At 33.9% G+C, this 18,440-nt stretch overlaps 1 protein-coding gene across 2 annotated transcripts in view; it reads left to right on the top strand.

The window, feature by feature from the left end:
* PKNOX1 (PBX/knotted 1 homeobox 1) overlaps positions 1 to 18,440 on the top strand; it is a 156,727-nt gene that overhangs the window by 105,749 nt on the left and 32,538 nt on the right. For both annotated transcript variants that reach the window (XM_023498863.2, XM_003763382.4), the window contains 2 exons: positions 428 to 527; positions 1,992 to 2,089. In XM_023498863.2, coding sequence (XP_023354631.1) covers positions 428 to 527; positions 1,992 to 2,089 — 198 coding nt within the window. The remainder of the gene's footprint in view (positions 1 to 427; positions 528 to 1,991; positions 2,090 to 18,440) is intronic.

The raw sequence follows: 18,440 nt of genomic DNA, 5'->3' as shown, positions 1-18,440 counted from the left end.
GGATGCATCCCATAGAGCAATGATTTTTTTTTATAGCTATGAAAGTATAAATGATGGCATATCAAAAAAGGAGTTTATATATATTTTACATATTTATAATAATCTCTACTTTTTAAAACTTTTTTGAAAGTAGTTCAGGCTATTTTCAGATCAAAATTATCTTTCAATTGTTGTGAAAATAATTATTTTTGATAAAGCTATAGGAAACTACATTGAAACTAATGTAGTATTGACTACCATATTTCATGATCAGTAAATTTTGAATCTATATAATGATGTTTATGTTATTTTATAGTTTTTATCAATATACTTGTTCATGTTTGTTTTAATAAGTGCCTTTTTCCATTGTTAATGACGTGAATATGCTGCTTCTTAAGTTATTGAATCTTCTTGAATAATAATTTAATTTTTACTTCATAACTTTTAGCAAATTCAAAGTGCCATCACAGGCACACTCAGTCCCCAAGGAATAGTGGTGCCAGCATCAGCATTACAACAAGGAAATGTAACTATGGCAACAGTGGCAGGTATGACATTAAGAAATTGCAAATGGGTTTTATTTAATTTGACTAGATGTTTTTAATATTCTATAACAAAGAAATATGTGATTTTTTCATTAATAGTTTTTATTTGTTAATTCCAGATTCAGCATACATGAAATGAATGCTTGGCTTTTGTACTTGTTGTCTATCAAGCATGCTTTAGGCAAAATGATTTTTTTTTCAACTAATCAAAGCCTGAAAAATTTTAAGATTTCTATAATTCTTAAAAATGTTATATAGCAAAAATAATTTAGTTCCTAGAGGGACAGTATAGCTAGTAATTTAATCTACTAAATCTAATTTAATATATAGCTAGCTAATCTATCTACTGGCTTTGTGATTTTGGGAAAGTCAATCTTTCAAAGCCGCCAAACAACTCAGTTGCAGTGTTACATCGATTAGGAGTTCCTTATACTAATGAAATAACAAGTCTCGTTTCAAAAAAAAACAAACCCATTCTGTTTTCTGTTGATATCATCTGGAATTCAAATATGAAATGAGTTGCTGCCACTTCATAGAAAATATAATTAAATTAAAATGCATGGTTCTAACATGTATTAATACTATGAATGTTTTAATAGCACAGCCAAAAAAAGTTACAGAAAGGTCAACTTATTCTGGGTTTCAGATATTTGCAATATTGATTACAACTAATCTATATTGCTTCATCCAGAATTATAGTGACTGTACTTTTCTATTTTTATATTTAGTAGGCTGACTGATAGCCATAGGTCTATTTTGAGACTTGTTTTATTGCAGCAGCACTTGTTCCTAGAGATGATATGTATAGAAAGGGTAGAGAAAGAAGGAAAAAATTGGAAGAGTAACCAGGATCACACAGGAAAATAATTCACCTAGAATCAGATCCTCTAGTCACTGGTAAAATAGACATCTTCATTTCCTCAGCCAATTGAAGACAGTGGAAAGAGCCCTGTTTTCAGAGTCAGATTTTGTTCCAGCCTTAGCTATGCTTCTTCCTGGCTATAGTGGTGGTTTAGGCAACATATTGCAACTTCTAAAATGTACAGGAAAAGAGGATTTCCCATGGAGGACTAATGTTTTGCAGGATTTTATTTATTAAGTCAGATAAGAAATAAGGCTGGGCTCCAATTCCCCTTCACTTCCCAGGTTTGTGATAGTTGAATATTTGAAATATTTTGTATTTTCGAAATTCCAAAACAGATGGGAGAAAAAGGTGTTTTATTGCATTTCTGTTGAAAAAGTTACATGAAAAAGATAACCTTTTGCCTATAGTAGATAATAAATAATTTTGTTAAATTACTTGATTTTAATTTAACTTTAATTTTTTATGTGATCAGTTACCTAGCAATTTGTTCACATTAATATTCATCAATATAAAAATACTTCTTTGCATAAAAAATGGTTGTGTAGGCAATATCAAAACAAATCTTGTAAAGGTATAAACTTAACATATTTTTCCTTTTTAAGGTGGAACAGTATATCAGCCTGTTACAGTAGTTACTCCACAAGGTCAAGTTGTGACACAGGCACTGTCACCTGGAACCATTAGGATCCAAAATTCACAGGTAAATTTAATTCTCATGAAATGATATAAATATGGTTTTGGGTTTTGGTTGATTTGAGTGGAGTATCCAAAGATTTAAGCAATACCACGGTAGTTAGTATTAAATCAGACTGAATTTCATATAAATAATCTCTGTTGTATAGGTTAATTGGAAAATCTCATTGATGAGATTTCAGTTCATGCAGCTTAGTACTTTAGAGGGCAGCTGTGACCCTCCAAAGCATATACTAATAATTGCTAGTATAAATAAGAGAATTGAACAGATTCTATAGAAATAAGCGTTTTTACTTTTGATTATGTTTTCTCTTTCCTTTATGATGGAAAGCTACTTTACAAAGCAATGATATTATTGAATAGTTCTTAATTTTGATAAAGATTAAATCAGAGACAAAGTTTGTGGTTTTGTTTCTTATATTAGAAACACATCTTTTTTTATTTACTCACTTTTTAATATTTTATAATCCTGCCTACTATCTCATTATTGCCTTGGTATTGTTCTCTTCAGTTTTTTGTTGTTATAGTTGTTTTTTTATAAAGCTTTTTATTTTCAAAACATATACCTGGATAATTTGACAACATTGATCCTTGCATAGCCTTATGTTTCAGATTTTCTTCTACTTCCCCCCACCCCGTCCCCTATATGGCAAGAAATCTAATATATGTTAAACATGTTAAAATATATGTCACATCCAATATGTATAAACATATTTATACAATTCTCTTGCTGCACAAGAAAAATCAGATCAAAAAAAGAAAGTAAATGAGTAAGAAAACAAAATGCAAGCAAACAACAACAAAAAGAGTGAGAATGTTATGTTGTGATCCACATTCAGTAGAAATACATTTTTGAAGCATATAAGAGGCAAAATGGTATAATACATGGAGAGCTAGCCTTGAAGTCAAGAAGCTTTGGTTCAAAACCTGCCTCAGATACAAATTGACTGGGAAAAATCATTTAATGCGTCCATGCCCCAGGAAACTCTCAAAGACTGTTAACTTGCAGAGAAGGTGCTGGCCCATATGACAGAAGAAATTCCTCCTGTGGAGTTCCCTGCACAAGTCCAGTCTCCTCCCAAAATGTTTCATGTAAGACTTATGTCTGTCAACACATGGAGTAATGGCTCTCATACAAACCTCTTATTTTAAATTCCAGAGTTTATTGTTTCTGTTTTACCACATATAAAATTCTCAGGTTACTTAAGAATCTAGTTTTAGGATAAAGGAGAAGAACCCATAAGAAAAAAGTGACAGATGAAGTAGAAATTATATTCTAAAAGTAGTTAAAAAAATAATGTGGACTTGTTTGCTACATTATTGTCATTTGCAGGAATTCATAAGTCAGAGTATATTCTCATTGAATGAAAACTTAAAATCAGCTATTTCATATAGTAACTTTCTGATGACTGTCACATTTAGCTGTCATCATTGGAAAAAATGTCCACAAAGGTACATTTTTCAGGTAACTTTCTTTTAAAATTCTAACAATCGTATATTTCTCTGTCTTAATTTTGATAAAGATTAAATCAGAGACAAAGTTTGTAGTTTTGTTTCTTATATTAGAAACACATCTTTTTTATTTATTCACTTTATTCACTTTTTAATATTTTATAATCCTGCCTACTATCTCATTATTGCCTTGGAACTGTTCTCTTCAGAGTTTTTAGTTGTTTTTTATAAAGCTTTTTATTTTCAAAACATATGCCCAGATAATTTGACAACATTGACCCTTGCATAGCCTTATGTTTCAGATTTTCTTCTCCTTCCCCCCACCCCATCCCCTAGATGGCAAGTAATCTAATATATGTTAAACATGTTAAAAATATGTTAAATCCACTATATGTAAATATATTTATACATTCTCTTGCTGCACAAGAAAAATCAGATCAAAAAAAGAAAGTAAATGATCAAGAAAACAAAATGCAAGCAAACAGCAACAAAAAGAGTAGGAATATTATATTGTGATCCACAGTCCTCTCTTTGGGTGTAAATGGCTTTCTTCATCGCACAATCATTGGAACTTCCAGGCTTCTGACCATTTATGAGTCCCATAGTAAGAGCTCAGTAATTGATGTAACTGATAACTTGTTTCTTTCCCATTTTTAAGTAGAACAGCCTCACAGACAATTTAGGTGGTTGGAATTTTCACACTAAGCTAGGCACTCAGCTACAAACTAGATTGAGTATGATAGAAAACCAGAGGAGCCAATATTACTGGGAAGTCTATGGTATCCAGATCCATAAGGAGGCATACAAGTGATTAGAACTCATAGTGGGAAGGGGAAGGTCTCAATGAAGATATCATTATTAGGAGTTTGTCCTCAATTAGTGACTATTTTTTGCTCATGGGCCTGATTTTGTCCCATTTTTGAACATACTATTTGTATTTGACAGTGGAGACTTCCTGAGTTTTACCAGTCCTTTTGGAGTCAGTGTCTTGCATAACCTTCTGTAGTATAAGAATATCTACGGTATAGTAAAAGAAAATATCCATAGGTTTGGCATTTTCTGGTTAGCAATGCCCAGTAATATCAAAGAGGTGCCTCTCAAAGGCAGACAACTGTTGGAAATCTAGATACCCAAGGGCTATCAGTTTGAGCTCCTATAAGAATTTGTCACAGGCTTCATTTTGTAGATAGAGGCAGTAACTTTTAGGGTTTTGAGGCCCTTTTAATTGTAGGCATGCTGAAGAGTTTCCTTAATATTCTTTAACCCAAAGGACTATTTAAGGACCCGAAATGAAGGTGACAGATTTTCTGGTAATGTTATAAATAAGAAAGAGGGCATTCAATTAGAAAACGTTGATCTACTAAAATCTAAAAAGTCTTAAATGTTGGGTTGCCTTTTTGCATGACAGCGCAGCTAAGACCTGGAATATATTCTAAACAGAAGTGAATATGGGCTAAGTATGCCCTTTTGTTGCATTCCCCAAATTTTGCCAATATGGAGGGCCCCCTGTCTTCTGAAGCTTGTTTGATTTTCATCCTCAAAAGCAAGAATTAGGAACGATTTCACAAATGGCAGTTAGTTGCAGAGGAATTTTCACTTAGCACATCAGCAATAAAATGATGGAGGGAAATCATGGTAGAAGGGCCATGATCTCTAAATTATATTCGACAATGTGGGGAAATTTTAGGTATTCCTGGGGGAGTACTGTAAAAGTATATTTGAACCTTATTAAGGTAAAAATGGATTGTTCTTGACTGCTCTGGGTGATAGGGATAGAGAAAAAAAAGTTTGCCAAGTTAGTGACACTATACCAGTCACTTGGGGACTGATGGACAGTTTTACTAACTGTCACTATGTTGATGGCTTTGAAGACTGCACACTCTTCATGTAATAAGGTCATAAGCTCTCATCTGCTTTTCAACTAGCCAAATAAGAGGGATGTGATATGAGAGACACCTACTCTGTTATCTTATGGTCTGTTATAGGAGTGGAAATTTTAGCACTGTCCCTTAGGATTACAGTGTTACTCAGTGTTAATGATCCAAAGAATAGAATGGTATCCACACAGCTTTCCCTTCTGTATTGGACTTGGCTAACTAAACTGTAGACCAAACTGGGACCACCCTGCCATGAGTCCAACAATTCCATCCCTATAATTTATTCAGGCTGATTTACAAAGCCTTCATTTTATAAGGAGATGGGAACTTCTTCAGATAATCAGTAGGATAAAGTTAATTGAAAACCCCTAACTTTTAAAAACAGAATATCCTCCTAGTTCTACTTTAGGAAGCCAATCATACCTGATTTTTACCCAAATCTGTTGAAACAGATAGGCAGCTTTTCTAACTTTAAAAAAAAATTCTATCTTAATGGTATATGGCATTAAAATGGTCTCACAACAGGATATCTTCATTTATTGCCTCCAACTTACAGAATCTGGTTTCTGTGAACAGATTTTCAAGGGCAGCTCCTGGTGCACATAAGTGAATCAGATACACATATAAAGCCTCTTCCAGCTACCAATATTTTATCTTCAGGCAATGCATTTCCTTTCCTAAATGCTTTCTAGTGTTTAATTTCAGTAGGTACTTTGTAATAGTGATTTATGATACTGTCCAGGTCCCATTCTGAGGTAGTTTGGAGACCAGGATGAAAATTGAGTTTTTAGCATTGCCTTGCTAAGGTTGTGAGTGTTATCACTGCTTTTTTAAAAAAGTATATCTGAAGCATAATTATTTCTGCTCTAGCTTCTCATTTTAACTTTGAATATTTGTTTTAAATGTAAGCCAAATATTTTGGATTCTGTTTTGTACTCCCCCACATTTACTCTTCTATTTAGTATCACTGACCTCCTTCCTGTTTCATGAATAAGATATTCCATTTTTTGACTCTGGCCATTTTGTCTGGTTGTCTACTGTGCCTGGAAATGCACTTCCTTCCTTATGTTTGCCTAGTCGTCTCCCTGGCTTTCTTTAAGTCCCGACTCAAATCCCTCTTTCCTGCTCCCCTTTTTAAATAAAACAATGTAGTAAAGGTGAAGCAATGTAATCAACACTTGAGATTTTTACATTGAAGCTATCTGCTTCCACTCCACTGGCTCTTCCTCTCTTTCCCTTGCCATAACTTCATTACTAATTCTTGCACTTTTTTTTTCCTTTTTAATTCTCCCTTTATCATCTTCCCTTCAAAGTTGATGTTTGTTTCACTTGTGACTATTTCCTTCCCCCACCTTTTTCCTTTCTAGTCGTTACTTCTAATTTTTATCCTGACTAGTGTAACTTGGTACTTAAAATCTCTAGTATTGGCTGCTATTACAAATTGCAAAAATCTCTGATTTTTAACCTAAAATCTCTGATTTTTGTTAGTGACATTTGTGAATTTTCATTTGAAGGTTTCTTTCAAAAGGTGACCAGTTGACTCATTTTTTAACTTTGTCCTAATATATAATGATAATATGTAGCATTTAAATGATGTCATGTGCCAGGCACTGTGCTAAGTACTTTATAAATATTATATCATTTTACCTAGCAGGTTTTATTTATGATTTCTTAAAATATATTTATAGTCATGATTTTTAAGAAATGTGATGATTCTTAAATTTCTTTGGCAGATAACTTCTTTTTGATAGTAAATACCCTATACATTCTTCTATTCTTAATTTTTTTTCCCCTTTATTTTGTCTAATAAAATCATTGAATTCTGTGGGATCTATTTTGATTTTTGTAAAGTCTGCTACATGAACATAGTTTTTCTCCTTGTATTTTAAGTTACTTTCTCCTCCTTGCAATTCTTTTCACTTGAGCTCTTATTTCATTTATAATTCCATTTTTTTCTTCCAGATATTTCTTTTATCCTTGTCACAAAGTCACTTTTTTTCCTTTGAGCCCTTGTTTGCACTTGTGAAGTTACTTTTTATTTCTGGGATTATCTATTGGGTTTCTTGTGATTCATGATATTACTTTATATAGTTCAGTAGCTTCTGATTATCCATATCATTAGCCTCATTTCCTAAGTTGAGACTTTGGACTAAGACCATGCTCTTTCCTCTTTGAGCCAATTCTAATGAGAAAAATGTTTACTCCCTCTTCTTCTCTTCCCCCTCTCCTCTTCCACTATGAAAGCTTTTCCTGCTTCTTTTATTATGGCAGATAATTTATACCATTCCACTTCTCCGTTTTTATTTCTCCCAATATTTTATTCTTCTCTCTTACCCTTTAATTTCATCATTTTAAAAAAAGACACTATTCCTTCATTTTCAACTCACACCTGTACCCTCTGTCTATACATACTCCTTCAAACTGCCATAATGATAAGGTTCTGATGAGTTATATAAGTATCATCCTCCCATATACAAATATAAACAGATAAACTTTAAGTCCCTTATGATAATCACTTTCCTGATTACCTCCTTATGCTTCTTCTGAGTCCTTTGTTTGAAAATCAATTTTTCCATTCAGCTCTGGTCTTTCTAACATGAATGTTTAAAAATCCTCTATTTCATTGAATGTCCACCTTTTCCTCTAAAGAATTATACTGTTTTTCTGGGTAGATGATTCTTGGTTGTAATCCTAGCTCCATTTCTCTTCAGAATATCATATTCCAAGCTTTCTGGTCCTTTAATGTAGAAACTGCTAAATCTTGTGTTACACTAACTGTGACTCCACGATACTTGAATTGTTTCTTTCTGGATGCTTGCAATATTTTCTCCTTCACATGGGAATTCTGGAATTTGACTATAATAATATTTCTGGGAGTTTTCATTTTAGGATTTTTCAGAAGGTGATCAGTGGATTTTTTCAATTTCTTTTTTATCTTCTGATTCTAGAATATCAGGACAGTTTTCTTTGATAATGTCTTGAAAGATGATGTCCAAACTCTTTTTTTTGTTTGTTTTTTTGATCATGACTTTCAGGTGGATTGATAATTTTTAAATTATCTCTCCTGGATCTGTTTTCCAGGTCAGCTGTTTTTCCAATGAGATATTTCACTTTTTTTCTATTTTTTTCTATTTTTTTTTTTTGGTTTTGTTTTAATTTCTCATAATTTCTTAATTTCTCATAAAGTCATTAGCTTCCATTTGCTCAATTCTAATTTTTAGGGAATTATTTACATCAGTGAGCTTTTGTACCTCCTTTCCCAACTGGCCAATTTTGCTTTTTAAGGCATTTTTCTCCTCATTAACTTTTTGTATTTCCCTTTGTACCACTCTCAGTTTTTTCTTAATTTTTCTTCTACCTCTTTTACTTGATTTTCAAAATCCCTTTTGAGTTCTTCCATGGCCTGAGCCCAATTCTTATTTTTCTTGGAATTTGTTTGTAGCTTTGACTCTATCATCTTTTGAGTGTGTTTTGATCTTCCTTATATAACACTATAGTAACTTTCTGTAGTCAGAAATTCTTTCTGTTGCCTGCTCATTTTCCTAGTCTTTTAATCTGCTTTTAATTCTTTGTTCAAGTAGAGCTCTGTTTCCAGGGTGAAGGTTGCATTGTTTTCAGAGATCCTTCTAGGGACCTGACCATAAGCCCACTTTTTTGCCCTGTAACTGTCCCTGCTCCCACTATAGCTATAAGATCTAGTGTGCTAAAACAACAGAGTCCTGCTTTACTGGCCCTAGGGCCAGGGCTGCATTGTCTCTGCTTGCACTGTGATTATGTGCTGGATTCTCACTGTGTGTTGCAGACTTTCCCCACTGCTCTTCAAGTCCTTTTTTGGGGTCTCTGGGCTGAGAGGTCTAGAAACTGCCAGTACTGATGCTGATTCAAAGGTCTCTAGACATATTTCTGCTTTTCTGACGTGGGGCTGGGACTAGGGCCAGGGTGCTGCCTTGGCTTGTATCAGGACTGCATGCTGGATTCCCATTCTGGTGTCACAGACCTTTTCTGCTGACCTTCAAAGTTGTTTCAGCTGGAAAGTGTTGTATTCCATCTTGTGGGGTATTCTGATGCTCTAAAATTTGTTTCAAGTCATTATTTGAAGGAATTTGGAGCAGTTTGAGTGAGAGATTAGGCAAGTTCCTGCCTTTACTCTGCCATCTTGACTCTGTCTCCCCTGATTGTCAGTTTTCCCACCCATTTTCATTAAATAGGGAGTATTTTCGTAATGAATTTATAATTATTCAACACTGGGTTATTGAATTACATTGTTTCTGATTCTTCCTTTTTTGTTTAAAGATACACAGAGGTTGGGGGATACACAATGGAGGTAGATAAAAGAGTTCCTTCCTTACAATAACTCTATACAAACAGGATAGTTTGGGAATTGATTACATTTGATAATAGTTGGTTGGGCTTCTTGAGGTTCTCAGCCATGCCCTCATTTGATCATCATTTGGGTCCTGATTGATTCAGGTTGAATGTAAATAGCAGTCTTTTCTGCTTTGGTCAGAAACCCTGAACGTGTTCCCTTCCTAGATTTATTTTTTTTCCCCTTTGGGCTACATGACTGAGGAGATTCTTTGCCTCAATTGCTACCTAGCTTTTACCACTGAATGGGTGCAGCTTCAATCAAATTGAGACCTATTGAAGACCTTAGCTTAAAAAGTTCAAGGTCTGCCATTGTATCCAGCGCTATCTCCAGTCGTCCTGATCTATATCTGACCACTGGACCCAGATGGTTCTGGAAGGGAAATTGAGGCAGGTGACCTTGCACAGCCCTCCTTACTTAAATCCAACTCACTTGCATGCTATGGCATCACCTCCCTCAGGTCATGGTCCCCTTGGAGAACAAAGGACAAACAACCACAGTAGCAACTACAACAACAGTTATGGGGAAGAGAGTTGATCTGTATCAGTATCAGTACCATTTTTATTATATTGATACTCTCCAGCTATGAGCACTGAATGCTATTTGCCCAGATATTTAAGTTCTTTAAGAAGTTCTTGATAGTTGAATCTATATAAACATTTTATAAGTTTTAGAGATTGATCCCCAAATATTTTATGCATTTTCCAATTTTTTGGAATGGATTTCTCTGTTATTGCTTCTTGAATTTATAACATTTTATATGTATTATGTATAATATACATGTACACACATATAATATAGACAGATAATATACATATATATATATACATGTATGCACACATATTCATGTTATGAATTTTTGAGGATTTGTTAAAGCTGTTGTCTCAATTGATAACTGCTGATTTCTTAGTATTTTCCAAGTAAACATCATGTCATCAATAAATATGGAGAGGTTTGTCTCCTCCTTACCTATATGCATTTAATTTCTTTCTTTTGTCTTATTGCCAATGTTAGCATTTCTAGAACAGTATCAAATAATAGGAGTAGAGTGGGTATCTTTGTTTTACTTCTCTAATTTATTGGGAAACTTTTAATTAAATAAATTTTATAATATTCAGAAAGGTTCCTCTGTGGTTATACTTTGTAAGCATAAGTATTATGCTTAACATAAGTGTTACACTTTTTTAAAGGCTTTTTTCTTTATCTCTTGAAATTATACCATGGTTTTGAATGTTTTCCTTTTTAATATGATTGTGTTGATTGTTTTTCTAATGTCAAACTATCCTTGCATTCCTGGTATGAGTTCAATTTATGATTATTCTTTTTATATGAATTGCTATGATTTCTTTGAAAGGATTCTATTGAAAATCTTTGAATCAATATTCATTCATGATATTAATCTATAGTTATGTACTTTAATCCTTTGCTCATTTAGGTATTAGGATTATAATTGTCTCATAAAAGAAGTTTGATAGAATACTTTTTTTCCTCCTCAGTTTTTGGGAATAATTTGTAAGTACTAATACTCATTATCCTTTAAAAGTTTGATAGAATTCTTTGAATCCAGCAGGATCAATAGTTTTTTTTCCCCCCCCCTTTTTTTGTTATCTTCTATATAGCTAGCTTTGTTTCCTTTTCTGATATTGGATCATTTAAAATCTATATTTGTTATTCTTTTATTTGAAGCATTTTATATATTTTTTAATTTATATTTTATTTTTCCCCAATTACCAAAAATGGTTTTTAGCATTCATTTAAAAAAAAATTTGAATTCCAAATTCTCTCCATTTTCCCCTTCTCTCCACTCCTTATTGAGAAGTCAAGTAATTTGATATAGGTCATGTTGTAAAAGAAACATAGACCAGAAAAACCCAACTAACAAGAAAAATAAAAGGTATACTTCAATGTGCATTCAGATTCCATCACTTCTTTCTCTGAAGAGAGACATCATTCTTCTATAGTTAAGTCATTCACAGTTGCCTTCAAGATCTTGTTCATTCCTCATTTCTTTTAATGTTGTGCCTCACTCTTAAAGGGATCAAAACCTGCAGGATAGAGAAGATAGAAATATTTCGCCATTGTAGGGATTGTTCTCTCTGTGTCCCTGATTGTGCAGTTTGTCATTGCCCCATGCGATGACCGTGTATTTTAAAATCAGCCCAAGTCAGGAATTCAGGTTAAGGGAAAATCCTTGATCTTTATTCTTTGCTAAGGTGAAGGGGGATAGTGATAGAAAGTGAGAGCAGTTGCCACAGGAACTGATCAGCAGTCTCTCTGCCTCTCTCTCTCCACCCACCAAAATCGTCTCTCCGTCATTTCCTATACAACACATCAAAACTTGTACAGAGAGTGGGTGGGGCTGTTCTTTCTCCAAGCATATATTAATAAGGTATCATCCAATTGCTATTTAGCCTCATGTGCTTGGGACCTCAATGCATCAACTCGAGCTTCAGCCCATTACAGCCCCATCCTCCTCCATGATAATGTCTTTCCCATTTGCCATGAAATCTTCTTCCTGCATTTATGCTCTCCAATTCTTCTTTTGTCAGTTCTTTCAGCAGCTCTGATTCTCTTCCTTTCTGAGTTTGGATTTTGTCCTTTGGATTCTTTCAGAAGCAGTAATCTTTCTATATACCAAATCACTGCAAATTATACATATTAAGTTACCTATTTTTCATTATAGTATATCTTTCTCCTCTCATGGGAGTGTTCTTCAATGAAACTCCCTCCCATAACTGAATTGAAATTCCCCCTTTTATGCCTATTTCAGTCCTTCCCTTTGCTTCCTTTCTTCCATATTGTCTAATTGTCCTTATCATTTGGTTTCTATTATTTTGTTGATGAGATTTGCTTCCACAGATTCAAGTTTTCCTTTTCTATTGATTATTTCTGCTTTAGAGGTCATAAATTCTGCCGTCATAATTATTTCTTTCTTGAGCATTTGGGAACCTTCTGCTCTAATTTCATGCCCTTTTGCTTATGCACAGCTTCATCTACTTCATCTAATGTAAATTATTTTATTTTACCTTGTCATGTTTATTAAGCAAAATTTGGACTCATTTAAATAATCTGGAACCCATATTCTTTTTTGTTTTTAGTTTCTTTTCTATTGGTTTATTTATTCATACGAGCTCAATATTTTTACTTAGTTTTCTTCTGATAGTCAATCTTTTTTTTTTTTTCTTTTTTTTTTTTTGGCTCACTTTTTTGACTTACCCCTTTCATGTCAAATCCACCGAGGCTAAATTCTCTGTGCTTCCTCCCACTCTGGCCTCACTCTCTGCCCTTATTGGTCTTTGGGGGGACAGAACAAATTTCATTTTGGTTGCTAGTCCCTTTTCCTTTAGGTCTTTTGGACCACTTCTCCTTCCCCACAACCTCCCATCCCCAACACACACACACTCACACTCACTCTCTCTCTCTCTCTCTCTCTCTCTCTTTCCCTCTCTCCTTCTCTCCCTCTCCCTCTCTCTCTTTCTCTCTCTCTCTCTCTCTCTCTCTCTCTCTCTCTCTCCTTCTCTCCATCTCTCTCCCCCTCCTTCTCTCCCCCACCCCGCCCCCCGGCTGAGCATTGCTGTAAGGGCAGCAGCAATAGTGTTGTCTCAAGCCAAAACATGCTATAGCTCTCCTTTACCTTCACCTCCACTTTCTCTTCACAGGGTTGGGAGTGGACAGCAGAGCTGAATCCTGTTCCCCACAGAACACTGGAGTGAGCACAGGGACAGAGGAATGTACAAGAAGTGATTATATAAAGAACAAGGGAATTGATGAGTGAATCCCATAGCACAAGCCTGTTGAGTCATGTGGCTGGGCCTTGTCAGAACTGATGGGAGAAGAGGTGTTGGATGAGCATATTAAGGATTAGGAATTAACCTTCCCTATTGTTAATTCATTAGGTTGTTGTTTCCTTAGGGTTCTTAATGTCCTAACCTTTGGATACTGTTGCAGTTGTTCTGTCTCTTAACCATAATTCTTTTGGAGAGCCCTGATGAATTATAATTAATTTAGCAATGATCTTGATATTGTATTCTACCAGCCCAACGACAGAAACTGCAATTCCTTATCCTCTTCCCAGGAATGAAAGGGAAAACTTAAAAAGTTAATTAGGAGAAAAGAAAGACATCCTGAGGTAGGAGTAAGCCATTGACTGACAGGCTAGATCAGGCTAGATCCATAGAGGAGTTTAGCAGCCTAAGTTAGCCAGAGTTAGGAGAAAGACACCATTAGAGGGAAGGTACTATGAGGAGGGAGAGAGTAAGTCGGCTTATAAGCAGATCCTCTATATGGAAATACAGCCTTGGGGTTTCCCAGATGGGAACTCAGAGGGAGAATCAAAAGGAAAGGAAGTTCCAGGGAACCTCAAAGGGAGGAGGATCAAGGAGTCAGATGGAATACATCTAGTAGACCAGGTTCCAGACCCATCTAAAGATATACTAATCAGTATGTCAAAGGTTGTTTAAAGATGCACAGAGTTTTGAGGGATAGATAAAAGATTTCCATCCTCACAATCACTGTACAGAGTAGTCTAGGAATTGATTTTAAATGATAATAGCTAGTTGGGCTTCCTGAAAGGGGAAGTCACATCAACATAAAACATTTCAGTCATATAAAATCAAATCTTAAAATAAAAAATAAGTTAAATAAAATTTAAGTTTAAGGGATAGAAAATAAAATAGAAACTTGATGACACTTATTCTACAATCCTGTAATGTCTAAACAGAAGTCTTTAGGCTATTTACTATAATAGAACTTAAGCCCTAGACTGCCTGTTTTGGGGGAAAGATGTTAATAAAATTTTTAATATTGACTTAATATAAAGGATTAATTTTAAGCTGTATTGGATATTCACAGATTATTCTAGAGAAGCTATTAATACTAACTGTGGTTAGTGGTTTATGTGATTTATGAAAATGTACTTGGAAAAGTGGCAGTATTTGATTTTTAAAGATTACTTAGTTTATTGAACAAATAATATTTTAATTTAATGTTTATATGATAGGTTGGCTGCTCTGATCTCTCCACAAAATTTCTAAAAATTTATACCTTTTGTTAATATTGTTTTTAAAAGGTTAAGGATTAAATCACAAGACCATGGGACAGGTAATATTTGAATCTACAAAATAAGCAGATAAATACATACTAAAGCTAGTATTTGTATGCTGAATTTGCTGCAATTCTAGGCATATTGAGTTAAGGTCAGCTTTCTGGCCTCTAAGTTTTGACAGAGTTTAGAAAATTTCATAAGTTTGATGGCTTAAATATGGTTGAATAAATTCCTTTTATGAACTTTGAAATACAAGTGATAAATTTTTTCATGTATCCAATTTATTTTATTTCATTAATTATTACTATTTGCACAAGTGATTCATCTATTTCATAGTTAAATTCCTATTTTTATCACTCAGATACAGTACTGCACTGATCTAGATACAAAATTGTGATATGGGATAAGAAAGCAAATTTTTTTAAAAATATGTAAAATATCATATATCCCCTTTGCATTACAGGAAAAGTAATCACTACATTTATTATTAAGTTAATTTGTCCCTTCCACATAGTTTGTTTTACCACTTACTTATAAGGTTATATCAGGCTTTTTGTAGTAATGAACTTTTTAAAAATTATGCTGTGAATCAATTGGAGAATGGCTGAATAAATTGTGGTATATGAATATTATGGAATATTATTGTTCAGTAAGAAATGACCAACAGGATGATTTCAGAAAGGCCTGGAGAGACTTACATTAACTGATGTTGAGTGAAATGAGCAGGACCAGGAAATCATTATATACTTCAACAACAATACTATATGATGATCAATTCTGATGGACCTGGCCATCTTCAGCAATGAGATGAACCAAATCAGTTCCAATGGAGCAGTAATAAACTGAACCAGCTACACCCAGCGAAAGAACTCTGGGAGATGACTGAGAACCATTATATAGAATTCCCAATCCCTATATTTTTGTCTGCCTGCATTTTTTATTTCCTTCACAAGCTAATTGTACAATATTTCAGAGTCTGATTCTTTTTGTACAGCAAAATAACTGTTTGGACATGTATACTTATTTTGTATTTAATTTATACTTTAACATATTTAACATGTATTGGTTCAACCTGCCATCTAGGGGAGGGGGTTGGGGGAAGGAGGGGGAAAATTGGAACAAAAGGTTTGGCAATTGTCAATGCTGTAAAATTACCCATGCATATAACTTGTAAATAAGAAAAAAATTATACTGTGAGTAGTCAATAGAAATTATGAAAATCTTCTCCTTTAAAATAGATTTCAGTAATATTTTCAAGCAGACCCCAAATGAGGTTTGTGGTTCCAGTATTATAAGAAATATAGCCTCTTTTGTCATATTGGTAAATAAAATAAACTGGAAACTATTTATTTATTTATTTATTTTTGCTGAGGCGATTGGGATTAAGTGACTTGCCCAGGGTCACACAGCTCTATTAAAATACATTACATTTACATTAAAATTAATGTGTTCATTTCTTTTTTTTTTTCCTATTCCTATTCACACAGTGAAACAAACATGTCAGTTTTCAGTTACTATTTTTGTTGATGAATCTCCAGCATGTCAATATAAGACAGGTAACGAAGTTCATAACATCTCAGTTAGACAGTACTTCCTTTTTAAACTTTTCAGTTTTTACCTTCAGAATATTCATTGCCACACTTGCCCCACTTCTAGTTTCTTTTTTAAAGAACTTCTGTAACATATAACTTAATTTTTTAGCTTTTCCACCCCAATTATAATTAACATAGCTGTGCCTCAAGGTCTTCCAGCATATTCTTCTTCCCATCATCTGTTTCTCCTTTTAGTTTGACATCTAAAAGTGAGGAAAGTAGTTTCTTGGTCTTGGAAATGAAACTGAAGCTGTTGAAGTATACACATGTGCCTTTAGTTAATACACTTTAGTCTTTCCCTTTATTAAATTCATAGAGGGTTTTATTTGTTTGTTTGTTTTTCTGAGCTTTGAATTGCACTGTAATCTCTATTAAAGTGATTGGGCAACCTTCCCATCTTTAGTCAATTTGCAATTAGATACAAATTTTCTAAGAAAGATATGACATCAATATTTATAACGGCAGTCACTTTGAATTCCTTAGTACAGATTGATCTAACTCTTGATTTGGGGCTACACAATAATTGCTCAAAAACTGATTTAATTACTAGTTCACTTTTGTATCTTTGATGAGATAGTGAGATCCATCCCATTAAGTTTAGATAGGAGGTTCTAGTGGTAGAACTGGTTTTTATGGTCTTTGGGGGTATGTTATCTCTGAGCATCTCAATAAATTATAGGCATTGTTCAGAGAAATTGTGTTTTTTGGTGATATCTGGAGAACACCTAACTTTGAAGGCTTTTGCTCCATAGCCCTTTTCATCCATTTTTTAAGGTCTAGAAGAAAAATGGTTTTCTATAATCCTACTACACCAACCTACTTTTTCATTTTCAATAATATCTCTCAGTTTGAATTCTAATTTACCCTCATTCTGTGGAATATACTCCAAAAGAACTTTAATTCATGTACTTTTCTGTTTTCTTCCTAATAACTTTTGTTGCAAGGATATGACTGTTCTGTGGCTGGCAAGTCCTTAAGTGTCCATGTATTAAACAAAGATTTGGTTACATTTCCGGGTTTATCCTGCTTAACAGAAAAAGGTTCATACATGGTTTCTCTCTCTCTCTTTCTCTCTTTTTAAAAGTTTCTGTCTCTTAATCTTCTTTTAAAAATTATCTGGAAACATTTCTTTTTTTCCATTTAGTTCAGCTAACCATGCATCTTCTTCCTGTTTTTTTTTTCCTTTTTAAAATCTTTCTTGAACTTGAAAAATTATCTATCATCATTTGTTACATTCATAGTCATTCTCCATAATATAATCAGTCATATTTGGAGTTCTTGATCTGAGAAGTCTCACTCAGGTGGCTTCTCCTCCTTAGATGACAAGTGCTCTTCTGACAGGAGACTCTAACTTCTCCTTCCCAGTATCAGAGAGACCCTGGAGCTCAGGCAGGGAAGAGAGGTGCATCTGGGTCCTTTGACTCCCTCCTGTCCAATCAATTCAACTTGTAAAGAAGAAAGAGCTTTGGAGGTTCCTCCAACTCAACAACCTAACTCAGTTAACTGCTAAAGGCCTTCTGTTCATCCATTCTACATCTTTTGCTATTGTCTTCTTTCCTTATTTCCTTAGCATGTGGATGATATAATGCTGCCTTTGGTTGCTTAAAACTTGCTAGCTTGGCATTAACCTGCCCTTTTTCTACATGCAGTCCATGATACAAAATTACTCCTATATTGATCTTTCTGCTACATCATTTCTTTTTTCCCTCTCTATCTTTAATCTTTTTTACACGTTAGTCCTCAAATCACAAACACATTTTGAAAAGTGTCTCAAATTTTCTTTTTGAATTCAAATATTTTAAATAAAAAGCAGTTCTGCTTATATAAGCAGTTGGTTTTTTAACATCCCACATGCCTTACATAGGAACATCCAGTTACTGTTTATAAAACATCTTTAATATGTTGCTACATATGTGATTTCATCAGTCATAGGTATTCCCAGTAGTATAGATCTCAGTCCTCTCATATTCTCATTTTGGTAATTTTTTTTTCCTTGTCTCCCTATGGCTTTTCCCTAATGAATTGAT

Source organism: Sarcophilus harrisii, chromosome 3 (genome assembly GCF_902635505.1).
Source record: "Sarcophilus harrisii chromosome 3, mSarHar1.11, whole genome shotgun sequence".
Classification (NCBI taxonomy): Eukaryota; Metazoa; Chordata; class Mammalia; order Dasyuromorphia; family Dasyuridae; genus Sarcophilus; species Sarcophilus harrisii.
The sequence above is the reverse complement of the archived record's forward strand: the minus strand, read 5'-3'. Positions and strand labels throughout refer to the sequence as shown.